This window comes from Zingiber officinale, chromosome 2B (genome assembly GCF_018446385.1).
Source record: "Zingiber officinale cultivar Zhangliang chromosome 2B, Zo_v1.1, whole genome shotgun sequence".
In the NCBI taxonomy this organism is placed as follows: domain Eukaryota; kingdom Viridiplantae; phylum Streptophyta; class Magnoliopsida; order Zingiberales; family Zingiberaceae; genus Zingiber; species Zingiber officinale.
In genome coordinates this window covers 72510578-72538319 of record NC_055989.1, presented here as the reverse complement: position 1 = coordinate 72538319, position 27742 = coordinate 72510578, and the positions used below count along the sequence as shown (strand labels likewise).

Sequence of the window (27742 nt, the reverse complement as noted above, 5' to 3'; positions counted from 1 at the left end):
TGAGAGAAATTCAAAGAAATTTTCTTCAAATAATTATGTTTCGTTATGAATAAAAACCGTTGATGATCGCACAGCTCCAGACTCATTAGTTGCTCAGTTACTAGCACATCTTATGGAATCTTTTCTGATTCTTAATTTTTCACCTTCATCACCAGAAGTTTCTGTGCGAACAACAATGAGGATCATTCTTTTCTGTAAACCACGGTCGGATAGGCAGGATCCCACATGTTCTTCTTTACGTATGCCACGGTTTCTTCCTAGAGTTAAAATAGCAATAATCAATGGAGATAAGTTCGTGAGTAAGATATAACAAATGACAAAACTGAAGATTGATTCACACCGGTGTGAGCTTTTGAAGTTCCCGAGGGTCCATTTCACGGTACCCTTCAGCTAGATCTTCTGCTACAGCTTCCCTGACTACAGCAGCTGCTACTTCCTTGGTTATGTCCCTTATGCTGCAGCCATCATACACGAGCGAAGAGATGAATGCTTGGAGAGAAGAATGGAGAAGAAAGAAAAACTAAAAAAGAAAGTTGGGGAGAAAGATTTATAAATTGTTGTTTGCGTGAAAAGAAAATGACAGGATAGGACGTTTGGAAAATGGAAATGCTTCTTTTCAGAATTGGAAAGAAACTTTCTTCCTCGAAATTAACTACCATTTCTCCTCCTTCAATTACCACTTCCTCTGAGAGTTCATCCTGCCTTCCCTTCCATGAACACAGTCAACACAAGCTCATGATGCCAGAGTAGCACCCGAAGGAACTACTCGCACCAAAGCAGCTTGCAAGGGAGCTGTTCACAGTTACAGGGAGGACTAGGAGCTCATAGGGTTAAAATATTCTTTCACCAATCTCCCTCTCTCATCCCAAGTAAACAACTTTTTATCTTTCTTCCCTATCTACTTTCAGTCTGCCCTAGTAAACAAGCAGAGTTCGAAATACTAGTCAATATTTGGTACAAACCTGGATATGGAAGGATATATTATTCCGTTCAGAACTTCATCGTCTTTCATGTATCCAGCCAAACTGATCCATGTGTCAGGTAATGGTAAAAAAAGCATAATCGATAGAAAGACTCAAATCTCGGGTTATGGAGACTACCGTTCAGCTGCAGCCTGAAGCATGCCATCTGAAATAACCCTCGCTCCAGACAAAAGAGTGCCAAGGCCAATCCTGTAAGATAATGTGTTGTGTTAGAAACACAACTAATATAAGACGTTATTTTTTTAAGTAAAAAGTCAAAACTCAACTGACCCAGGAAAAAGATACATATTGTTTCCTTGGTTACAGTGACCAATCCCATTTCCTGCAGAAATAAACAAGTCAAATCTTATGATCATCAAATGTCTAGCTGTTGCATAAACAAAATATAATCTTGTTGAAGAATCTGTCGGTCCCTAGCTACTTAAGCTATTAAACTATGATGAATAAGGGGTATAATGCGAACATTACAATCAATGAATGAAAACTTCATGAAAAAAAGGTATATCCGCTACCTTAACGACCCCTCTAGTGCCGGTCCCATGGATATGGAGAGAGGTCAATACAAGTACAGGCGTTAGGCGCATGGTGGAGTAAATCTCAGATCGTCACCAGAGATGTCATGCGTCCACCGTCTACGCTACGCCCTGAGGGCAATGAAAAAATTGAAAACTTTATGAAATTATGACAATGGCATGATGATCCTTATTGAAAACCCTAAGAACGAACTGATCATGCTTATCGGAGAAGGTATACCAATTGGCCCTTTATTGGTGATATGAGATCTAGGAAACACGAGTTGTCCATGACTGAAACCATAAATTTATCTCCTATCCTGCTCATAAACTAGTGAATCATAAATTACCATCACCAGAAATGGCAGTTCCGGGACAAAATCAAGCCTATTTATACTTGTCCTTTTGTCTTTTTGATTTCATTTACTTCTCCAGCTATTCACAAAATCAAGCCTATCTTATAAACAGGGAAGGGAATAGAAATATCAACAAGAGTGTGCAAATGCCTGCTGGCATATTATCTACTATGCTGTAGCTGACTTTTGTGTTGTTGTATAGTCAGCAACTCGATCATTTGCACATAATGCTTGAAAGAATACTCTGAATGAAAGTTCAAAGATGTTAAAAGAGAACAATTATATTCAACTGGTCAAAATTTTCTTCATTTGTCTCAAAGCAAGATTCCTTGAACACTTGAATAACAAAATATACAAAATCAGATTGCTTTGGTGCTTTAAGATCTGGAGCCTAAAGACTTTCTGAGAAAAACCAGACAACAATCAACCACCCTAGAAAAAGATGACTTTAGATCATGTCTAATTCCCAGTCAGCTGTATCAATTGTTTCTCAAAGCAAGGTACAGAACTTAGTTCAGCTATAACTCTAGAAATATGCAGCCCCATTTTTGCATCTAAATGCACAACCTCAGCTCGAGCTGGATCTAATGCACACTCATGTTTGATTAGAATCAAATTGGTTAAAGCTTGTGCACTTAATTCATAACTTACACATCAGCCAATATAAAGCACTTAATAACTGATGCGCCTAGGCAAAACATATATGCACCAGGATCAATTGTCCAGTCAACTTAACAGATCGGATTGGTTATATATATATATATATATATATATATATATATATATATATATGATAGTTTAGAAAATAAACCAAATTGCAATCAGACCAAAATGAAATTTTTGGATTTGATATTGGTTCATAGCAGAAATTGGCGATCAGTGAGAAATTATTTCCCTCTAAATATAACCAAAAAAGAAACCAATATCTTCCAACAAATTCAATCTGAAAGACATTCCAAGTCTAGAAATTTAGGTTCAAGTGTGCACCAGAACAGTCTGTAGCATACATATAAGAATGAGAAAGAAGTTGTTCCTATTTACTTTTTGTAGGCACGAGTAAAATAGAATGCATATCCACTATTAAAACTTTTTAGCTCTTGAGGTAATAAGCTTGTATCAATTGTATCCATATGCATATCTTTTCTTTTATAAAAAATAAAATAAGTTCATAATCTAATGAAGGTCACAGGAAGAACTTGAAAACAAGGCATACCAAGATTGACGTCAGGGAACGGGCTTCCACTAGCAAAAACAATATGATCACCGACTATTGAAAAGGCTTCTTCCGGAGTGCATTCAGCTATTGAATTAAACCCAATGAAGTCAGATATAAAGTGCTTGCACAAAGAATATACAATATGAACTATTCGAACCATTTTTTGTTGGATTGGACATAGCAAAGATTGCAGGTCTAGTGGAGGATGACTCCTTGAAGGATTCTAAAACCTGAGTACAATATATTATTGTATATTAAAATGGGCTTCATAATCTTATACAGATTAGTACTAGTTGAATACTGAAAAATGCATCTGAGCAGAGAACATAAATTTATGCCAAATTATGCTATAACAGAATAGAAAAGGCAACATAAGCACATAGATTTTCCTCCATTCCTCGGCCATCTTCTGAACCATCAAAAAGTTGCTAATTACTTAATTAATTTAACCCTTGATCTCCTAAACTTACATAAATAGGATACTAATCAAACCTCCATTTCTACAAATATTCATTCTTTAAAACTTTTTTAATTTTCTAAAAAAACCCCACCTTTCATTAACAGCTTTATCATCAACAAGAATCTTTTCGTCTACACTTTTATTCTACTCAATATAGGGTTTTTTTTCTAGTAACATGTATTAGTATAAAGAATGGACAATGCTAAATGTTGATATCTTATTTAAGTTGTATAACATTACTGTCAAATATATAATATGTGTTGTGTCATATATGATTTGCATCTTCAACTAGTTAATAGAGCAATGTGAATTAGGGAATCAGAAATGTTGGGGCATATTACCAGTTGCTATATAATGACAAAACTTTATTCTTTTACCAAATCTTGTTGTGTTTGAAAACTAATTGAATTGTAGTGCCATAAACTCATGGGTTTTTATCCATATTGGAGACCAGAGAATTATATATATAGCTAAGGATCTTTGCTTTCAGAAGGAAAAAAAATCTTTGCTTTCAGAAGAAAAAAAAAACATCTTTAGTCTTATTGACAAATAATTAAAGCTCTTTATTTGCTAAAAAAGGTTAAACAGATTTCTTATAGAAAGAAGTCACTTAAAATTGAGTTTACAAGAAGCCAGGCAGGGGTCTCTTCATTGAATTCTAGACAACACTCTGCTGCAACACACAGAAGTATCATATGTAACATGATAAAGGAAAAGAGGGTACATCTGGTTAAAAGCCATGGAAGAAGGTGAGTTTTTCATCTGGTTCCGTTGATGTATTGCATTCCTCTCGCCATCTTGTTTTCTAGTTTTTCATCTGTCACTTTCATCTATCATCTCCTTTCATTAATTACTAGAATGCCAATAGCGTTGGAGTTCATCCGGCTTTTTTATGATCAAAACAAAAGCCAGATGAGGGTGACACATGATTGGTGTTGCACTATTGGGTGGCATGAATGAAACAAGCATTTTTCATCTGTGGTAGCCCGTATCTGTTTGGTGCTAGCTTGGGAGAGCAGTTAATGTCCATATCTGGCAGTGGTTGCCGAGAATTTAATCCTTGAGTCTAATGTGAAATGGGAATGATTCCCATAAAAAAAAAAGGTGATAAACTAAAAGTGCATAGAGCAGCTTACAAACATCTGCCTTGCCTTGAGATATAAATAAGAAGAAAGAAGTTCATGGAAGTTAATAGTCTAGATTAACAAAATTTGTCATAGATGTAATCAAAGTAACAACTAGCAAAAAGAGAAGCTCAGTTCCTATTTCTACAAAAAAAAAAAAAAAAAACAAATTGTGACGCCCCGGCCCGGGCGGGCCCCACCCGGACCGAACCGGGAATGCCACCAGAATTGCCCATTGGGTTGACGACTAGCTCCACAGACCACCGGAGGTCCTTTCAGCATGCTTTGTCCTCACTCGCACGCACCTGGAAAACTTCCCAGAAGGTCACCCATCCTCAGATTTCTCCAAGCCAAGCACGCTTAACTTTGGAGTTCTTAAGTTTGGGCTTCCAAAAAGGAAGGTGCACCTTGGTGATATGGATAGTACCATCTAACCTTTTAAGTCATACTTAACCAGAATCTCAGAACCCGGATATTACAAAAATTGTTGAGACTATGAGTGTTGTTCTTTGAAGAACAAGTGATATATGTGGTTTTTCTACTGAGCAGAAAGAAAACATTGGTACCACAGCATAATACTTCACGTTGTTACTAAAGAATATTGCATACTTACTGCTACTTTTCCTCATCATCAGGGTTGGAAAGAGATTTTGTACTTCTTTTGTTAACCAATAAATTAAAAGATCAATTGAGTTGAACATTTATCTCTATTCATGTTCTTAACAAATAAGATCAAGCATTCCCTACTTTGCTAGAAAAAACATGAATCGTACTCCATAATGCATTAGTTACCAAGGTCCAAAAGCCAAGCATTCCGATACGTTTTGGATGACTATTCATCATCATGAGAAATGAGAGAATAAGGACAACAAGTTGCTCCAACATTCTTATGATTCAACTGTAAAATGTTCATGCAATTACCTAGTTAAGTGCATTCTAATTGCACATAGTTTTCACATACTTCCTGAAGAGAAAAGTTAGGAACTTCGATAAATTATCACTTCAAATCCAATAAATCTTTACCTCTTTGGAGAAAAGACCGCCAACAGCAGATAATCCAAGTAGAACATCAGGCTTCACTTTCTTAACCTATTTTATGATAACTGGAATTAACTGAGATGTTGCAAATTTCAAAAATCCTTAAAATACAAAACATGCTGATTTTATTATGTAAACTCAGGTGTCATGAGCTCGAGGTGATGAGTTTAATCTACAATTTCTTGTGCTTGTGTGCATAAAAGCATAATTTGTCTATAAATCAAAATGGTTGTTTTTTTATAGTTTTCAGACAAAATTCTACCATAAGCAAAATGCACCTTTCTGCAAATGAGTCAAATCACATTTTGGAACGAGCTCACATAGTACTTGCCACTGCATCCCACATGTATATCAATTACTGATAACTTGGGGTTTGATGCATGGGCCGCTGACTGCATGCCTTTAAACATCACGTCTACATGAAAATTCATTGGACTTTTAAGTGTTAAATAACATATCTTCTTAATTATGTTTATTTATGTAGGCCATATAGCTTTATCTGTATAACACAATATAACATGTGGACGTGCAATTCTTCAATGTTGTAATATTGTAAATGTATTTTTTCTAAATTTTGAGAAGACCTACTAAACATGAAAGATTCTTTTTTCCCCAAATCCTTTTGCTCAACTGAAGTTTGACATCCTTCCATTGACAAAGCTATCTTAACAGACAGCCTGCTCAAAGTGCTAGCTTATTGACTAAAATAAGCTAGCTTAATGGATGAACTAGTGGCTCCCTCTCTATGTGCCTTTCTTAAAGGGCAATCAAACTTAAGACTGATTTGTGATCAATAGTGAAATATCCACTACTGCTGCAGAAGAGGCATCCAAAGTGCCATGCTTAAATCCGATCTTGAAATGGCTCTTGATAGTGTAAATTAATCTTTTCTTGTTTGACTCAGTCAAGTGAGAGGTTTCCCTAAGTCTTCAAGTGAGAGGTTTCCCTTAGTGATTATTATGTTGGACTAATTCCATCTATATGATGGCATTATTAAAAATCCTGAAGTCGTTTTCTCCTTGTGTTGAAGCCCCTGCAGAAATTTTATTCAACAAAGCTAAGACATGTTCAACCTTCTTAATAGAAAATTATCAATCAGGTCTATAGAGTCAGGTTTCATGTTTCATAGTTCCTATCATGTCCACCATGGATGGAAGAATAGGTTCAATTTTTAATAAGCAGCTTCATAATGAATCAGAAAAGGTGATACTTACCACTTCAGCCAAGTTGGAGCCTTCATGAAGGCCTTGACGCTCTAGTTCTTTTAGTTTTCTAGCAAATGGTAAAGCTTCAGGATCAATATTTGCACGGCTTTCTGTTACTAGACCCTAAGATCCCATGAAAATAAGATAAGCATTTCCTCATGTTCAACAGTTAAGAAACATGTATATAAGAAACAAAACTAACATTACAACATAGAATTAGGCATGCACAAAGTCCATTCGTGACTTAACAAAGAGATAGCTACATCATTAACATATATTTGTTTCCTAGAATACAGCTCAAGCTTCAGTGCAACAAATTAACATGCAAAATTATAGTTTATAATCCCCGTGAACAAACCATTCAAAGTAGAAGTCAGCAAGACAGAATTGCAGTAGGTCAAATTCCTTGTATTTTTAGAAGGTAGCATGTTTTATTTTTTGCAATCAAGTGAGAAGCCAACATCATGAGATGCCTCCTAAAGTCATAGTAACTCAGATGCAGCCCGGGGGAACATTAACTCAGCACATACAATACCAGAAGTGATATTTAGTTCCATATTTGATGATATTCTGCATCGAAGCCAATGCAATAGCAAGGACTCGATGACTGATATCTTAAACTATTCAATAAATGCCTTGAACCATAATTTCCATATCTTACTAGATCACATCTTCAACTTAACACCAATAAATAATATTGACAAATGTAGACTTATATGAGCATGCTTGAATATGGATGTTGCCTCATGATTGACCATGTAGGAAATAAGATTAACAAACCTTTAGTCATTTATTCCAATAACGCCAATAATCTATCCAAGGATCACTTTGCTTAATACAGTGACAAATTATCATAAAAACTCCTCAAATGTGATGCAGGAGGAGATCCAAATTGATTTTTTTAAGTAGTTATTCGTTAATTTTTTAATTATATTTAATTTTGTCCTAAATTTTAGGAACCAAGTCTTGTTAGTTAATTTGAAGGGGAGCCTTGGCGCAACGATAAAGTAGTTGCTTTGTGACCAAAAGGTCACAAGTTTGAATCCTGGAAATAGTCTCTTGCAAAAAAGTAAGGTAAGGCTGGGTACAATGGATCCTTCCCCGGGACCGGGCTGCCCTTTTAAGTCTTGTTAGTTAATTTATCCTAAATCTTAGGAAATAAGTCTAGTTGATTATTTTTCTGTTTAGATTTTTTTTCGAGGGTTTTGAAAGCTATATAAACCTATGCTTAGATGATGTTTAGGACAAGATATTTTGATATTGAATCAATTGGTTTCGCTTAAGCCACGTTACGGCTACATCTCTTTTATTCTTTTATTCCCGCTCTTGTTTTTTCGAGAAGGTTTTTTTAAAAGCTAGCTTGGGCTACTTCTTATTTCGTTATTTCTCTCTTGTTTTCTCGTTAATTCCTCTGAAACATCACGCTCCAGAATAATCTATATTCTGATCGGCATCAGTTGGTATCAGAGCTCATTAAGATCCAATGGAGGGTCATCGTAGACGTGGTCGTGGTCGTGGTCGTGGTCGCAACAGGCAGGTTCCAAATGAGGAAGCCCAGCACCGTGATCATAATATCCAGGATGTAATGATGATTGAGGATTTGCAGAAGCAAGTTGCGGAATTAATCCAACGTCTAGCAGCACGGGATTTTGAAGATCGTGAGATTTCTGATCATAACTCTGAGTCTACTTTTGAGAATTCATATCACCGTTGTGCTATGTACCGGGAGCACCGTAGTCGACAGGAATGATATGGGGACTTTGGTTTCCAAGTTGATCTTCCTGATTTTTTTGGCACATTACAAGCGGAAGGCTTCATTGATTGGCTCAACGAAGTTGAGAGGATTCTCGAGTACAAGGAAGCACCTAATCACGTCAAAGTAAAAGTGGTCATTATCAAGTTCAAAGGCCAAGCCTCGGCATGGTGAAGCGATCACAAGAGAGACAATGTAAATCTAAAATCACCGATTGGGAAAAGTTGAAAAAACTTATGAGAATGGTTATGCGCAAACGTTGTTTCAACGACTCCATACATTGAGGCAAGGGGCTAGAACCGTCGACGACTACACAAAGGAATTCTATCAACTTATTGCTAGGAACGATTTATCTGAAACCGAGGAGCAAACGACAGTGCGATATTTAGGGGGATTACGACAATCCTTACAAGATTCCTTGAGCCTCCACTCACTCTAGACTGTTTCAGAGGCTTATCAGCGAGCTTTGACGGTTGAAAAACAGTTAAACCGTAGACCAACAAATAAAAGCGATCAAAACAATCGAGTTGTTCGCCCTCAGGAGTTGCGCCCTTCCTAGCAGCCACCACAAGGTAATTCTAAGACCTCTATCAAGTGTTTTCGATGTGGTGAATAGGAGCATCAAGCTTTAGATTGTAAAAGATCTCTAAATCAAAAAACAAAACTCTACTGGTTAAAGAAGACATGGAGGATGAATCTGAACAAATTAATGAGCCGATTTACAACGATGATATCGATGACGAGATTCTTTATGGAGATGGTCATGAGACTCTCATCGTACGCAAGAGCCTACTAGTCCCCAAGGAAGAATCAGAAGAGGATTGGCTAAGAACTAGCATCTTTCACACAACTTACACAGTTACAGACAAAGTTTGCAAGATGATTATTGATAGTGGAAGCTGTGAAGATATTGTATCTGAAGAAGCTATGCAAAAGCTACAGTTGAAGACGGATCGTTATCCAAAACCCTACAAGTTGTCATGGCTGAGCAAAGGGAGTGAGGTAACCGTAAATAGAAGGTGTCTTTTAACTTTTTCTATTGCCAGCAAGTATTACGATCGAGCATAGTGTGATGTTGTGTCAATGGACGCATGTCATATATTATTGGGACGACCTTGGCAATATGATCGTAGCATCATCCACGATGGACGAAAGAACACCTACACCATCAGCATCAAAGGGAGCAATATCGTATTGGCTCCTCGACAAGAAAGAGCCCCTTCAAATTTGGTAACCAATAACTCTACACTACTTTCTATGTCCAGATTTTTGAACGAGATGAAGCACGAAAACATGGTCTATGCTTTGCTTCCTTATAAAAGCGATGAAATAGACCTAGACTCGGATCTACTAGGTGTAATAACTCCTATCCGACTTTACTGATTTAATGGCCGAAGACCTTCCTCCGGGACTTCCCTTATGAGAGACATTCAACACCAGATTGACCTCGTTCCGAGGTCAAGCTTACCTAACCGGCCGACATACCGTCTTAGCCATAAGGATGCCAAAGAACTACAACGATAAGTTGTGGAGCTATTGAGACGAGGCTATATTCGTGAGAGTATGAACCCTTGTGTAGTCCTTGCCCTACTCGTGCCAAAGAAAGACGGTTCATGGTGCATGTGTATTGATAGCAGTGTCATCAACAAAATCACGGTGAAATATAGATTTCTGATTCCTCACTTAGATGACATGTTGGATCAATTTTCCGGTTCAAAGATCTTCTCCAAGATCGATCTTAGGAGTGGATGCCAAGATTCGAATTAAACCCGGAGATGAATGGAAGACCGCCTTCAAGACACAACATGGGTTGTACGAGTGGATGGTCATGCCTTTCGGACTATCCAATGCACCTAACACGTTTATGAGATTCATGCATCAGGTCTTACGACCTTTCATGGGAAGATTTGTGATTGTGTACTTTGACGACATCCTCATTTATAGCCCGACACGAGCATTGCACCTTGATCACCTCCGCACTATTTTTGAGAAGCTAAAGGCGGAACACTTGTTCATCAACAACAAGAAGTGTTCTTTCTGCACGACCTTAGTTTCGTTTCTTAGATTTATAGTATCTACCGGTGGTGTTAGTGCAGATTCATCAAAGATAAACACAATCTTAGAGTTGCCGCAGCCAAAAACCATTCACGACGTCCGAAGTCGTAGCTTAGCCTCTTTTACCGCAGATTCATTCAGAATTTCAGCTCCTTAATTGCTCCTATCACTGAGTGTCTCAAGGGGCGCGAGTTTAAGTGGACTAAAGCGGCTACGACTAGTTTTTAACTGGTGAAGCAAAAGATGACAAAAACTCTCGTTCTAACACTTTCATATTTTGACAAATTATTCGAAATAAACTGTGACGCATCTAGCATTGGCATTGGTGGTGTTCTGAGTCAATCAGGACGCCCTATTGCTTTCTTCAGCGAGAAACTATCTGGTGCTAAGAAAAATTACTCTACCTATGACTTGGAATTCTACGTTATTGTGCAATCCTTGAAACATTGGCGTCATTATCTTGTGCAGAAGAAATTTATCTTGTTCACTAATCATGAGGCTTTGAAGTGCATCAATGGCCCACACAAACTTAGTCGACACGCCAAGTGGGTAAACTACTTGCAGGAGTTCACCTTCACACTGAAGCATCAATCCGGGAGTCTCAATCATGTTGCAGATGCTCTAAGCCGTCGTTCTTCCCTGCTTACTACCATGAGCATTAGGGTTGTCGGCTTTGGATCTTTCTCAGATATGTATATTGATGATCCCTCTTTTGGCAAGACATTTCAGGAGGTAAATAATGGTCTCTGCAATGACTTTATTTTGCACAATGGTTATCTATTTCATGGACTACAATTATGCATTCCGGACTGTTCCTTAACGCAACACATTATCAATGAATTGCATAACGAAGGACACTTTGGCCGAGATAAGACTTTAGCCCTCATCTCTTCCAACTTCTATTGGCCCAAGCTAACCAGTGACGTAGCTCATTTTGTGGATCGTTGCTTTGTCTGTCAGCAATCTAAGGGAACTCTCACCAATGCTGGTTTGTATACTCCCTCACTAAATCCCGAAGTATCTTGGTGTGAGGTTAGCATGGTTTTCGTATTGGGTTTACCTCGCACCCAACAGACTGTAGATTCTATTCTAGTTGTAGTGGACCGATTCTTCAAGATGGCTCACTTTGTGGCATATAGAAAAATCATGAATGCTATTCGGATTGTCACCCTCTTCTTCAAAGAGATTGTGTGTTTACACGGTATTCCGTAAACTATTACTTCAGATAATTTGTCCGTCAATTTTGGAAGACTTAGTAGGGAAAGCTAGGGACGAAACTAAACTTCAGCAGCGCCTATCACCCTCAGACGGATGGTCAGACGGAGGTAGTGAATCGGAGCTTAGAAAATCTTCTAAGATGTCTCACAGGAACCAAACCGAAGCAATGGTACCTCAAGCAGAATTCGCATACAACAGATAAAATAACAGGATCACTGGTTTGGGTCCTTTCGAAGTTGTTTATGGACAAAACTCATCCGGGGTACTAGATTTAGTCCCTATTTCGCGTCCAGGACAAGCTAACCCCAAGGCTGAGGAGATGGCTAAGCATCTGCGAGTTATTCATGAGTAGGTTAAGCGGGCTATTCAAGAAAGCAACACCAAATACAAGATCAGGGCAGATCAGCATCGACGTCAGGTTCTTTTTGACGTTGGTGATATGGTTTGGGATGTATTAACTCGTGACCGTTTCCCTGTTGGTGAATACAACAAGCTCAAAGATCGAAAGATTGGACCTTGCGAGATACTAGAAAATATTAATAACAATGCATACAGGTTGCATCTTCCTGGTCATTTAAAAACTTCTAATGTTTTTAATATAAAACACCTAAGTCATTGTACTCTGGAGTCGGATACACCCACCCTAAACTCGAGGACGAGTTCTCTTCAACTCCAGGCGATTGATGCAGGAGGAGATCCAAATTGGGTTTTTTTAAATAGTTATTCGTTAATTTTTTAATTATATTTAATTTTGTCCTAAATTTTAGGAACCAAGTTTTGTTAGTTAATTTATTCTAAATCTTAGGGAATAAGTCTAGTTTATTTTTCTATTTAGATTTTTTTTTTTTTAGGATTTTGAGAGTTATATAAACCTATGCTTAGATGATGTTTAGGACAAGTTATTTTGATATTGAATCAATTGGTTTCGCTTAAGCCACGTTACGGCTACATCTCTTTTATTTTTCTATTCCCATTCTTGTTTTTTCAAGAAGGTTTTTTTAAAACCTAGCTTGGACTACTTATTTCGTTATTTCTCTCTTGTTTTCTCGTTAATTCCTCTGAAACATCACGTCCCAGAATAATCTATATTCTGATCGGCGTCAAAATGATAATAAATATCTGGCTTATTCTCTGTCTACAGGAGCAAAACACAACATCATAGTGTTTCCCCTCTTATATATGCAATAGTTAGCCTGCAGTAAAATCTATGAATAGGCAATAGAAAATTTTCTACTTGTTTTCAAAATTCAAACAAAGCAGGCATGCCCTTCAGCATTATCAAGAGAAGCAATAACCTCATACATACCATGGCATCAACAACCCAAAATTGACTCCTAGCACTTTCAAAAGCACTTTCAGTATTTCCCAACAGCCTTGCCATAGTTTTCCTAGCAGCATTGAGAACTCCAATTCCAGCGCTATAGAATAAGAGAACAAGATTAAATTTAATAAAATATACTTGACACAATCTTCTCTTGATAACAAACACTAAGAATGCAACTAATATATGTGTCAACTAATTGAAAAGGCAACTAGATAAACTCTAGGTCATATGATGATCTTACCAAAAAGATGATCAATTTAAAGTTTAATCAACGAGTCAACCTTTCACCATCTGTCACTGATCAAATTGAGATTGATCTTGCTTGAACTACCCAACCATTGAGATTGATCTTGTTATCTTGCTTATCCATTATGTTTTATTTGCCTGCTTGAATCTTCGATATCTGTGCTTACATTAACTAGCGAGAGAGAGAGAGAGAGATCGTCAAAAGTATCCTATGAACATTCAGACATATCTATATTGCCTAGAGGAAGAAATAGAAGCCAACTTGAAAACTCCAAACTTGTAAAATCCCAAAAAGGCAATTCAATTTACTTAGCCTTACTACCAGCTGAATAGAACGACCTTTATGTTTGATGACTGGATTATTTGTAAAAATGCATTAATTCAGCTTTGGGTATCAGTTTATCACCCACGTAAAGTGTTTGCTTGCAGTTCAGTTTATATTGATTCCCAAACATTTTGTCTCATTTTGCTTCACAATCTATAAAATGTTCGATTCAGTTTGATTCTTGTGTTTTTTCCGTTTTTAATATAGTGTTGCATATCACGAGTTGGTTTCTAGAATTTGTTCTAGTAGAGATAGAAGAAAAAAATGTGTGATAGGCCTTGTCATTGGAGGCAGATAGAAAACGGGGGTGAATGGAGGGGGGTGTGGGAAGAAACCTTCCAAAAGTTGTTACTCGGGATGGACAAGTGACTGGCTAGAAACCTTGAAACTAGTAAAAGTTATCCTCTTATTAAGTTCTCGCTTGTTTGTCTCAATTGTGCCATGAACCACAAGTGCTTCATGCAAGTGTCTGATGCCACTAAGTACCTGAACAGCAGCGCCACTCACCAACCGTTCATGCTGCAGAGAATACTGCTAGCCTACAAGGCTACTTAACTCGGCATGCCTGCTGTTGCCTGCTGTAGATGGTGAGTGGAAGAGGTCAGAATAGAGAAGAGAGAAGAAAAGAGATTGAGCAAGCAATCATTTTTAGATTCATCAATATCTCATTTTTTTATATGATGACTGGTGTAGGAAGAAAATGATGTTTTTGATCTTTCCATCTTTTCTCTCTCCAAATCAACACCATTTCTGAACATAAAGAGAAAGAGCCATTGATGATCACTCCATATATTTTGATCTTCCATCGTATTCTCTAATTTTCTTATCTCTCTTCTTTTCTCTCAAGTAAATAGGACAAACTAAAGAGGGAGAAGATGTGAGGAATAAGAATGTATCCAAGCATCTATTCGATGAAGTACTAATAAAAAAGGCAGCCCGGTGCACGAAGATCCCACCATGCGGGATTCCAGGGAGGGATCCATTGTACACAGCCTTACCCTGCTTTTTGCAATAGGCTGTTTCTAGGATTCGAACCCATGACCTTTTGGTTACATAGCAACAATTTTACCGTTGCGTCAAGGCGCCCCTTCTATTCGATGAAGTACTACAATCAATAAATCATAGATGGATAAGAAAGACAAATTTATGATGAAATTAGGGCCCGGTGATGTTTGAGTTTCCATCAAAGAGAATAGAGGAACATATGTATCCTTCAGTCTTCTACTTTTACGAACCTGCACTTTCTTTTTCTTGTATTGGTCAATTAAAAATAATCTTCCTTGTTTTAAGAAAAATACTGTCTGCATGGTCGTGAGCCTGGGCGCTGCATTGTGCTAGGGAATTTTGATTTGGCCTCCTGTATCAAAGTTAGGCTATTAACAAGAGATAGAGTTAGTAAAGGCGAACCGGAGACACATGACGGTTCTTGCTTAGGCATATGCAATGAAGTAGGCAAGCACTTGGTTGCCACTAGCAGTAGCAGCCCAATACAGGGAAAGAAGAAGTGATAGATAGCAGTAGCACTTAGCTGCCAGACTTGGATGCAGGAGGCAAAGGTGCAGGTGTTGATTTTATTGCTTACTAAGGAGACTGTGTGTAGATGATGGCATGGACCAGGCTGCTTAGTTAAAGTGCAATGCTCTTGAAGATGGGTGAATCTTAGCAGCTAATGGTGGTTGCATGCATGATAGAAGCATAGTTCATCTTACTGGAGATAATACGTACGATAGACACAAGCACAAAAGCATCACCCTTGGTTGGATGAGGTACGGGCTCACACTCTCAGATTGTTAATAGAGAAGCCTAATTATTAATTCTTCTTTTGAAAATGTTTATTATTAGAATAATCGAAGTATAACTTGAGGGATGATGGATGGAGAAGGGGAGGAAAGCCATGCCCACTAATGCACGATGTCCCCATTGAATAGGGAATTGAAGTGGAAACCCTAGAAACAACTGAATCTTAGGATTCGGTCCTCTTAGATACCAAGTTAAAAGTATAACATATTATCATTAAATAGAAAGAGGATATGAAACCAATCTATAATACACAAATATAGTAAATAATGACTACATTATGTGGGGTCAGTTATATGCTTTAACAAAAGCATTGCAAATAATTAGAGACTAGGTATAATAAGATACAATGATAAACAAAGAAAGAAAGGCAATCTATATCAACAAAGATGATCACTATGCTAGATTAACATCAAACAAGAAATAACCAGTTGCAAAAAAGAAACTCATAGCATGAAATGACAAAGATGATAAGAGACCTTCCAGCACCAGCAACAACAATCTTTTGCTTGGGGAAGTCTATCATTGGCCTTCCTTGAGCTCTGACAGCTCCTAAGAGACCAGCTATTGCAACCCCAGCAGTTCCCTATGTCATATGAAGGTCAAACCGGATTGGAAGTTCCCCAAATTCAACATGAAATAAATATCGATGTACAATAAAAAGCATTGGCATCCAAGCAATGGAATGGCTAGCCTTTCATGTATTCCTTTTAGAAATTTCAAATTACAAAGGATCCCACGCTAACAGATCAAAACTGGAAGGCACAAGTATGGTAAACCTACTACTATGTGATGGTAATGCAAGTTATAAGAACTGAGTAATAATGTAATTAGTGTGATGTAAGGAAAAACATTTGTGAGCTTAAAGAACGCATCTATACCACAAAATCACTTTTCTGGAACAATATAAATGCACATCAAGATCTGAATAAAATGAGGTCAAAACACACAAAAAAAAATAGTGATCTGCCTTTGAGGACAAGCTCTCAGTCTGAACAAAAATGAGGTCATTTCTATCCGAATGAATGGAGTATGATAATAATTTCCCTGGACGAAATGATGTCAACTCATGGTGAGTCGATTAATACACATTATGGAGGTGGTATTGAGATGCTTCCTCAATTTAGTCTACTCTATCAAGGCAAGGAAATAGTCGGTAGCTGAAGCCCTAATTCTCTTGGGCCTTAACTTCGCTCAGGTAGGCTCATTCATGGCTACAACATCAGATCAATAACTTGTATAGGACTATGCCGAATCAAGCCTATGGATTAGTAGATCTAAGTTGAACAGTCATCTAATCACAAAGCAACAATCTCTCCTAAGGTGCCTCATAAATCTACCTGAATTAGAAATACTTATTTCCATTTACTTATATCAATAATTTAAGTGGGCTAATAATTTCCTAGGACGACTTGTATTTAGAGAGTTGTTTGAAAGAAACTTGCAGGATGGTAGCTACATGAATGTACAAGGACAAACTTTGACAAGGAAAAGAAAGTGGTAGAATTACTAACAAAAAGAAATTGCACAGGACATCTGTTCAATCAAATAGAACACCTAAGAAACAACACAGACATAGCGCTTAGGCCAAAATTACTATTTGATCACTTGATAAGATTGGACAACATGCTTTGCTCACACGTAGCAGGTTAGTGCAGGTTCTCATTTGCATTTAATAGAAGGCAAAGAGGATGAAAACTTCAAGACATTTGATCTAGATTTTCTGCAATATGGAGTGTGATATAACTACGGAAGGTAGGGTGACTAGATGTGAAGGCGAGTGAAATCATGATATATGAAAAACCAGGTGATGAACAGTTCTTAATTTTTAAAAACATATATAATATCCATTAACTTAGGATCAAGATTTGAAATGTTGAGCCAAGATGGCATTTAGGTTCATGGGCCACTCAAGACGGAGGTGTGTCAAACACAAGAAGAGGTAGAAAATGGGGGAAGGAGAGGAGGAAGAAGAGAAATACTCGCTCCATTTCAGGAATTGATGATGGAGCTGAGAGATACACAGACAAGCAGAAGGGGGGAGGAGTGAGACATAATGAAAGTCATCAGAGCTTTCATGAACTCACTACCTCACTAAGAAGCCCTCACCAAAATGTTGTGAAGTCGCAAGACACTTGACTTGAAGTTGTGAAGCCGCGATGTTGTCACCATGAAGTTGCATAGATACAAGTCCGCGTGAAGCCACAAAGCCCTCACCGTTGGATCATGCTCAATCAGGACCTTGACATTATTGTACTCGCGTGGAAGACCTCGCCACCTCATGAAAATTTTGTAGATCTTACTGGGAGTCATCATTGACCTCACACCGTGTTGCTAGAAAAAATGTGTGCCTTAGTGGAAGACCCTGGTGTGTTGTTGTCATCGCGGAAGAATAGCAAAAGTGTTTCAAGTGTTTTCCGTTTTCCACATGCTGGTTGACCAACAAAACAAAATGTTTGGCCCATGTCTCCTCATGTTCTTCCTTTTATGGTTGACTGTCTTCTTCTTTCATGCTAACCACTATTAATCCATACCAAATGTGTCATGCAGGTAACTACTGGTGCACTGCAGTTGAACCACCACCAACTAATTGAAAAGCATCAAAAGGCAATTAACTTTTTAAACTACCTAAATGTTAGAGAAGCACTCTTCAGCAGATTTCCAAAACAAGAATGCTTTAAGTGGTGTACTTGTTTTATATTTACCTGAACATCATCATTGAACATTCTATAATTGTTCCTATAACGCTGCAATAATTTGAATGCCCACTTGCTTTGGAAGTCTTCAAACTAAAAATAAGAGGAAATAGGAATGTTAAAGACAATTGACCAGAATAGATATTGTCACAATAGCAGTAATTCCAATATTACCATTTACCTGCACAATTACATGTGGCCACCGGGTGAAGACAGCTTCCATAAATTCATCAATGACTGAAATGTAATCCTCACCATCAAGACGATGCTCTTGAAGTCCTAAATCTATACATGATCCATTATGCACATAGAACAGCAATTAAACTATGAAACCGTTATCAAATATTCAAACAATGTTAACATGAAAAATCAAATCATCTCAAATATTTAAGGAGAAAAAAGTCCAACTGCAAAGTACATGATTTGGTTTTTATTAGATACAATAATCAAAGACCATTCTAAGTGAAATTTTGTAAATTGTTTTCATTCTTTACTATAAATTTAAAGCTTAGATGATTCTCCTCAAGAAGTAAAATAACATCAATATTACAAAAATATTGAATAAATATTCAAAGAATGTGAAGGGTTTATATAAAATAGCCAACATTAAATAGTTGGTATAAACACAACTTTATAACGATGATCATGGATATTATAATATTACATTATTTTTGCAATATAAATAAAGAAATATTTAGGATTAAAATATAGTGCAGTAAATTATTTAATATATCAATGTTCTGTTAAATATAATACATTTCAGTGTTTCTCACTCTTGGTGCACTTATATTCAACTCTCCTTTATCAAATGCCTCGGTTGTAAAAATTATTTTTTATCATGAGTTTGGTAAAATCATTATAGATCTTATTGCACCATTTAGCTCAATGGAAGGCAATATCATTAGCAATACTAATATGGCATCCATTAGCAATACTAATATCATTATAAAACTTAATATACAGAATTTTCTTTAGTCTTCCTTCACACCTAACATGATAAACACCTTTCGCTGGGAGAAAAAAAGTTGAAAGATTACACGACTTCAGGTGTTACCAGGTAGACTTCAATCAATGACATGAATATGCCAGAATGATTTAGAAGTTGATACATCTGTTCCCACTATAATTTTTATTTCTATAACAATGGATTATGGATCTTTACACGGCTCAGAGTTCACCTACATATAGCTCTCTTCTAACACGTTTTTTTTTTAATGTAGAGTATGATAGAAGATTCTTACAAAGTGGGTCACGAAGGAGCTTCTCATTATTAGTTCCAACATCAATCATCACAGGAAGAACCTACAGTGAAAGAAAAGCATTGAATGGAGAAAAGAGGGTGCTGCTGACAGATTTGTTGAAATCATATTTTAAATGAGGCAACTAGCAAAAGAAAGAAAACTATCATAAGGAACTATGAGAATATATTGGAATAGGGAGTGAAATCATTCAAATAATGGTAAAGACAAATCTAAAAAGTAAGAAACACTGATTCCATTTGCAACCAAAGGAAATGTGAGAGATGCCACCCTCCTGATCAAAGTTTTGACTAAAACATATTCCATATTTTTCTGCCTATATTGCAGACAAGAAGTTGATGCTAACTGCTAAGACTGACCATCTTATCCAAATGCTACATGTCAGATGCAAAAGCTATAGAAATCAAACTATGCCAATAAGCACTTAAAAACTGTACACCACAGTTCTTCCCACATAACAATATTTGGGACTGAAGTATTACAGATAAAGAATGTAGCAACTTGACATGAAAGCACATTGCTGATATTATGTCCAAAATAAAGCAGTTAGATCGTACAAGGGCTTAAATGGTTTCATGTGAATTCAATATTGTTCCATTTCTATGGATGCAAGGATGAAATTCTACCTTCACTAGATCAGATAAGACTAGGCTTCTACAAGAAAAGTTTTAGCTTTTAACCAGGCAACCTTACACCAATTACAATGATATGATTTTTCAACTTTACTGCTAAAGAAAACCTGATGAACAGAGACAATGGATCATCCTTCACAACCACCAAAATATTACATAAAGCTTAGCATACTAGTGGTATCCAATGATTTTAATACTCAATTAAGTTTCCACATTAAATTCAGTGGACATAGTTTTCCACTTTGCATCGCCAAACTAGAATCAACCTCATACAAGCTAATATAGTTATGTGAGATAAGGTGAAAGAATTAGTGGTGTAATGATAATGCAATCATTTAATCAGGGATATCTTTCTTATTTCTGAATCATAGTTTGTTCAAGGGATAATAGACTAGCAATTTTTCAACTCTACATAAGCCTGTTGATGAATAGATTATCTTTATTATATCTTTCGTTATGAAAAATAAAACCCTGATTTAAATTGTTAAGAAAATTATCTAGAATTTAGCATGGGCACTATGCCTTATGCGGTAAAGAATTAAATATATTAAAATATTTTAAGTTGTTAAGGAAACTATGTAGAAAATTTTCAACGGCACTATGCTTTATATGGTACATAATAGAATATGTATTAGAATATTCAGAACCACCACCACCATTAATCCATATTAAAATATTTGGACCACCACCATCATTATCATCAAACTGCATTAGAATATTTGAACCATTGTTGCCGCACTATATTCGTGATCCTTTTTGGAGCCCAAGCCATACTTAGGAATTAGCAAAATCAAAACTCATAAAGACATTTGTCACAGCATACACAAGTAGAAAGGGAAATGAAAGAATTGTGATGTAAACTGAAGCAATGACAAATTTACCCGCTGAGGATTTATTCCAGCAGCTGCAACATACAAATCCAACTTCCCAATTGCAATGCCAATACCCTGAACTCCAAGATCACCAAGGCCTAAAATTCTACTGCCATCAGTTACCACGATCATATCAACCTAGAATATACAAGTTAAAATGTCAACAGAAATCCAAACAAGCTCTCAACAATTAAGTGATGAGATAGAAATGTCACCGAGAAGTGAGCTCAGAAATATATGATTAGATAGCAAATAGATAATTAATTATGAATCAATAATAAACTCCCTTTTCTATAGCAACCAGAAGCACCTTTGGTTACACTTCTATTGCAGAGATAATACAATCAACTTCTCCAGTACACATGTTTGAAAAAGGAAGAAAAAAAGTCCAAAATAAGAAGAAAATATTCATGATAATTGCCTAATCCTGGCACGCAAAATAAAGGTTGAAGGTTTTCTAAGCCTATAATAATGTACTAAAACACTGGTACAATATAAGAACAATTTATTTTTTGATAATTATTGTTTCCCTTTGATTTATGCCTCTTTGGTATGTATGCAAAGAGAAATTAATCAGGTAAAAAGAAATCAGCAACTAAAAGATAAGGGCAGATGCAAGTAACACCAGTTGCGTCTAATTTTTTGCAGCAAAGCAGTGTTGTTACAAGGTGCAACAACCACCAAATTGTGAAGTCCGACTACTGACCAAGATACCTAAGCACTTGCCCAGCTACGCAAGATGCTTAAAAAAAAGGGTAGTCCGGTGCACGAAACTCCCGCCAATGCAAGGTCCCAGGTGAACGCAAGGTGCTTAAATCTTACAAAAATATTTAGAGCAAATATAATCACTTAATTAGGGAAATTTCAACTACATAAATAACTACAACTTCATGTGGGATTGTCTATTATAATGAGTCAATTAAAATAAAAATAAATGCAAACATGGGAACAGCTAAACAGCCAAAACTTGAAGTAGCAAAACCTCATAATAGATAAGATGCTCTCAGTGAGGGCATCCAAATACTTGTTTAGAAAGTTAATAGACCAAGAATCAAGTTGCAATTGTAAGTGGATTCATGCATTTTGTTGGTGCAATATCCCTTGGGTCAACGTTGACCAGGTTGACTAAGCTTAAATTGCTCAAGCTTGAGTCTTGATGTTTGGGTTTCGATGTTTGACAATATGTGGAGACTACAGATGCGATCGTCCGTTTGCAGAGTTTGTTGGTACAATTCTCCTCTGGTCAAGGTTTGACTAGTTTAATGAGAAGAAGAGTCAAGTAGATCAAAGGGTTGACCGGATACTTGACTGGGAAAGTCCTAACTGGAGGTTAGGCAGTGGGAAAATCCTAGTGAGTGAAGCCAGGTGAAAATCCTAGTGAGTGAAGCTAGGTGAAAGCTCTGGTGAGTGAAACCAAGCAGATGAAAGTCCCAGTGAGTGGAGCCGGGCAGTGTGAAAATCCTAGTGAGTGAAGCTAGGTGAAAGCCTGGTGAGTGAAGTCAGGCAAATGAAAGTCCAGTGAGTGAAGCTGGGCAGTGGGAAAATCCTGGTGAGTGAAGTCAGGCAGAGGAAAGTCCTAGTGAGTGAAGCTTGGCAGATGGGAAGCCCTGGTGAGTGAAGATGGACAAATGGAAAGACCTCGTAAATGAAGCCAGGCACGTGGAGATCTAAGGAGGTCAAGGTTGACCGGACACCTAGTGTTGGGAAGTCCAAGTAGGTCAAAGGAGTGACCGAATACTTGGCACAAGGAAATTCAGATGGGTCAAGGATGATCGGGCATCTGGTGGAATGAAGTCCAAGTGAGTCAAGGTGGATTGGATACTTGGCACGAGACGGTAAGTCCAAGTGGGTCAAGGTTGACCGAACACTTGGCACGTGGAGAAAAGTCCAAGTGGGTCAAAGGATTGGCCGGACACTTGGTGAAGAAGTCCCAGCAAGTCAAGGTTGACCGGATGCTAGGCATGAGGAGTTCTAACAGGTCACGGTTGACGGGATGTTGGAATTGAGAACCTTGGACTTGAGTGAAGCAAGTCAAAGGGAGGTCAATCGATCAACCGATCGATTGAACCACAGTCCAATCGATCAGTCGATCGATTGGAGGTGGCTGCGAGTGAAGGCTAGCCCAATCAATCAGCCGATCGATTGGGAGCCTGAATTGCGACTACAGAAGCTTCCCCAATCGATCGGTCAATCGATTGGGGTTGGATTTCTCGCGCGATGCGAGGAAGGCTGAATCGATTAGTCAATCGATTCAGGCCTTTTCCAGCGAGAGCACAGAGGCGCTCTGAATCGATCGGTCGATCGATTTCGATCGATTGGGATATTACCGTTGTGCAGGATGCAGGTTTTGAACAGCTGAGATTGCTGGGATCTGACGTGGCAATCGATTGGGGGTGAGCCCAATCGATTAGGAGCCTTAAAAACGCAGATACAAAAGGTGATAGCGAGTTCAAGCAGTGCACTTCTTCTTCTTCGCCAGCTCTATTCGGATCTTCAGCCGTTCTTCTCCACCGAGCTCACACACACACACACCAGATCTTGGAGGCTTAGAGAAAAGTGTTGTTACACTTCCAAGCAAGTGAAGAGGTGTATTCAAGCTAGAAGAAGAACAAGCTAGGGTTTATTCATTGTAAATCTTGTAAGATTTGCTATTGTATTAGCTTGTATTTCGTTCTTCTTGTATATCTTGTTGTGTGAGTCTTGTACGAGGTTTCTTCACCTCCGGTAGTTACCGAGAAGAAGTGTTTTCATTAGTGAAGTGTGTCACGTGTGGATCCTTGGATTAGTCACCTCTTCTTGAGGTGGATACCAAGTAAATCTACGTGTTAGCGTTGTGAGTCTTGTTTCGAGTTCTTTCCGCTGCATATCAACATCACCGAAGCAAACAACTGGAGCGCGACGAGCTATTCCCCCCCCCCCCCCCCCCCCCCTCTCCTGTAGCTACAAATCGACCCTAACACATTTTACCTGTGCATGTTTGTATATTGGTCACTCCACTGTAATAGCCAAATATCAGGATCTTCAGAAAATTGGAATTTATAGCCAAAGATTAGGGACCTGTGGGCTAGGAGCTGAAATGTAGAGATCAAACATTGTGGCTGAGAGTGTAACTCCTGTTCTCGCACATCCTGCCTACACTTGTACAAGCAGATGTGTTTCTAGGGAACTCAAACTGTGATCCTTGAGTTTGAAAAAAACTATCAACCCAGCAGTCATCCATTTGACCAACAAAAAGTTTAAAGCATATGATTTGGATTTTGGCATAAGAGATCACCGGAGAACCAAAAGAATCAGCCAATTCAAAAAAAAAAATGTCTAGATTTATTTTCCTGAATCAGATAAAAGAAGTAAATTTAGTATGTTTGTCAAAAGAGCAAGTTATTAGGAAACACAAGCAAAAATAATTACTGCACTTTAAAAAAAGAGTTCAGGTTATGGCAACTATCAGCAATGATATAGAAAAATAAAATTAAACACCTGATCAGCTGGCCAGTTATAAACCATAGACATCATCTCTCCACGATCAGCTGCACTGAAGTACATACCACGGGGTCTTCTAAAAAGACCACTATAGTTCTGACACACAAGACCCACCGTTGGTGTATAAACTATTGGTGCATACTCTTCGATATTTTCAACTAAAACCTGCACATATTAACAAGTGCACAAACAAAAAACACCACCCGGAGCAAAAGATTAAAATAAATGAAGATTTGGGCAATAGTAGTAAGTGGTTCCACATCAATTAACTGTATATTAAACAGAAATAAATTTAAGAAAAGTAATGGGATAAAGAAACAAGTTCCATATATGAACATGTTGACAGACCCTAAATTAGCACAGTAATGAAGTGTTACTTTGATAATTCTACAGAAATTTTGAAAATACATGATAACGCATTTCTCTACATTGTGTAGAAATTGCTCTCAACAATGGAGTGTCTGGTCAAACTATAGTGAATATGAATGGAGCTAAAGAACATGAGTATGTAATATGTTAAGTTCATACCATCCAAGCTTACAATAAGCAAGTTGATTTTGATAAAAGTTAAAAAGGGCAATAACAGGAGAAAAGAAAGGAGGAAGTCAATGCAGTAGAAAGCAAAAGGCAGTGGGGCTTAGACACTCATGGGGATATGGTGGAACTTCTGCAATAATCAAAAAAAAAGGTAACATGCAAATTCTAAAAGCTAAATTTCTTCTAATTCTCACATGAATAAATAGTTACGCAAAACACATTTAAAAATATAAAAAATTGTAAAACAATCAACTTCTCCTGCAAGAAAGCAGATAATTCATTCAAACAAAGAGTGCAAATGTAACTTATCACTTGAAAACTCTTAACGACAATGTGTGAAATAGCTAGAATAGAATGTCTTGTCAGATATTTAAAACTCACTTTGTAGTACATAGTTTCATTTCGGTCATGCAATCTATTAAGAATTCGCCATTTGGCCAAAGCATTGGTGTCTGATGGTCCATCCCTGGCATTTACTTGGAATCTTTTTAAATCAACCACTGTCAAAAAGGAAACTATGACTTAGAGACTATGGAAATATAATAATGCGATAGGATATAAATAGAAATATAAAAAATGTTAGGAAAGTTTTTATAATAATGCATCCTAGTAGGCAGCTACTCCTCATCCTTTCCCTCTTCCTCCCCCTCCATTTTGTCTCCTTCCCCTCCAAGTAGCAATTACCTTAACACTAAATTGAATTGACTCATGCTTTGACGATCAAATGCAAAGAAACAAATAACAAGTGTCATCAATTTGAGTAATTAGGCCAAAATTCAAAGCCTACATCGACAAAAAAGAGAAGAACTCATCTTTTGTTTTCTCGCGAACTCTCCTAAGACTTCCAGAGCACACCGCTACCACTCACACCCAACCCACAAGCATAAACAAGGCCTTCTATTTGAATAAAAGAGAGGCAACATTTACTAGCACAATGTAACCAGTTCAAGAATGAGGGGAATGGTTTGCTGAGACAACACAACTAACTTAGTAGATATCTATAGAAGTTTAACGGTACACCGGATGAACACTCGTGTTATCAAAGTTATAGAATATGTAAATTATAGTAATCAGTAAACCAATCGCAACAGAACAAAAAGACCAAAAAAAATACAACTTTTTCGTGAATGGTGCGTGAGTCTACTCCCAACGAAATAAAGAACTGACTTCCGAGTAGAACACAAAACGTAGAAAAACGTGTCAAAAGGCATACTGAAGCGCTCAATTTGCTGCTGCGGTGTCATATGATTTGGAGGAAGAAGCCCGCGAAGATCCAGGCGATCCCTCTCAGTCATCGAGAAAGCTGTGCCCTGACGAGTATCAAATAAACCAACAACCAACTCAATCCAATCAAACTGCAGGAAATTCAAACAGTCACTTGAAGGGCCTGATGCGCGATTGAGTACCTTGTTGAACCAGGGATCGTGAAGGATGTCGAGGCTCCGCTTATGGACGATGGCGGGGCGAGATCCCTCGCAGGTGGTGAAGGATCTCGATGGATCACCCGCAGCTAGAAGCTTCATCCGCTGAAGGATCTGAGAGGAGGACGAGGGCTTCCGGAGGAGCCGCTGCAGAGAGGAGGAGAGGGCCATCACCGACGAGATCTCCCGAAGGAAAGTGGACTATTGCTCGGCGTGGAAGCGCTGTGATCTTTCGATAGATATTTAAAACAAATAATTAAAGAGGAAATTATATTTTTATTTTATAAAGCGAAAAAATAATTATTTAATATTTCATCATTAAGAAAATTGGACAGATTTGTATATTTTATTAAGCAATTAGAGAGGGCACACTTAAAATTATGAAATTCTCAAAAATTACATTTAATTTTTAGATTTTCTAAAAAAACATATTTTTTATTTAATACTGTATTAAAAGAAAATACTACTGGTATATAAACATTTGATTTTCAAAAATAAACGCTACACTAATCTTCATTTTAGGATTTATACAATATTAAAATGGTATTAATTTTTAAAGTATAATATTAATATGGTGTTGTTAGTGGGAGAAATAAAATGAAAAATAAATGCTCCTTCGAGCAATCTAAAAATTAGGTACATTATTTTTAGAATTCCACAACGGTCAATTGCCTTATTTTATTCCTTAACATTTTAAAACGAGATAAAAAAAATAAGAATATTTATATGGTCTATTCTATATATTACTCGATTTAAAAATCATTTTAATATGTTAATTTTAATGTGTTTATTTATAATAATTATGCAATCTTATTCCTTTATTTTTTTTAATTTAAATAAAATAATTATTTTTTCATTTAATATCCTTGTATAATTTTACGAAGTATAATTATAAAACCGTTGGATAGCTTCATTTGGTGAGGGTAATAAGTTATTAATTACTTTATTTAGTATAATTTTAAATTTATAATATAATGTAATATATATTAAAAAAATAATAAATTTTTATAATTTGCATTATAGGGTTAATAGTATGTAATATAGATTACATTACAATCCTAAGATTTAATATATCAAATATACCTTTAGTCCATTTCTTGCACCAACTGGTTGCTACCGTCGTCAGTCGTTGTCGTTGATCATCGCCATCGCCCGTCGATCGTCGCCAACAAAAATCGTAGAATATTTTTATTATTTTATAATAATATGAATTATATTCTTTATAAAAAAAAT

General features: G+C 37.1%; 1 protein-coding gene across 1 annotated transcript; it reads right to left on the bottom strand.

Annotated features, from left to right (window-relative positions):
• On the bottom strand, nucleotides 1-26744 carry LOC122045865 (NAD-dependent malic enzyme 62 kDa isoform, mitochondrial-like). The gene is made up of 19 exons (XM_042606268.1): nucleotides 26495-26744; nucleotides 26302-26398; nucleotides 25470-25588; nucleotides 24549-24716; nucleotides 21081-21209; nucleotides 19550-19610; nucleotides 18490-18593; nucleotides 18318-18401; nucleotides 16092-16198; nucleotides 13227-13338; nucleotides 6904-7017; nucleotides 5675-5740; nucleotides 3225-3297; nucleotides 3065-3151; nucleotides 1254-1305; nucleotides 1101-1172; nucleotides 963-1025; nucleotides 341-455; nucleotides 1-257 (listed from the first exon to the last, which is right to left on the bottom strand). Exons 1-19 carry the CDS (start codon nucleotides 26678-26680, stop codon nucleotides 183-185), a joined length of 1884 nt encoding a protein of 627 aa, XP_042462202.1. The 5' UTR covers nucleotides 26681-26744; the 3' UTR covers nucleotides 1-182.
• Nucleotides 26745-27742: the final 998 nt, after the last annotated feature.

What these genes read in the sequence shown, in the direction of transcription:
- LOC122045865 (XM_042606268.1), bottom strand. Translation starts at nt 26,680, where the DNA reads ATGGCCCTCTCCTCCTCTCTGCAGCGGCTCCTCCGGAAGCCCTCGTCC. An exon ending in ATGAAACTATGTACTACAAA is followed by an intron (nt 24,717 to 25,469) that starts GTGAGTTTTAAA and finishes TAATATGTGCAG; the next exon opens with GTTTTAGTTGAAAATATCGA. An exon ending in GCTCCTTCGTGACCCACTTT is followed by an intron (nt 18,594 to 19,549) that starts GTAAGAATCTTC and finishes GATCATGTATAG; the next exon opens with ATTTAGGACTTCAAGAGCAT.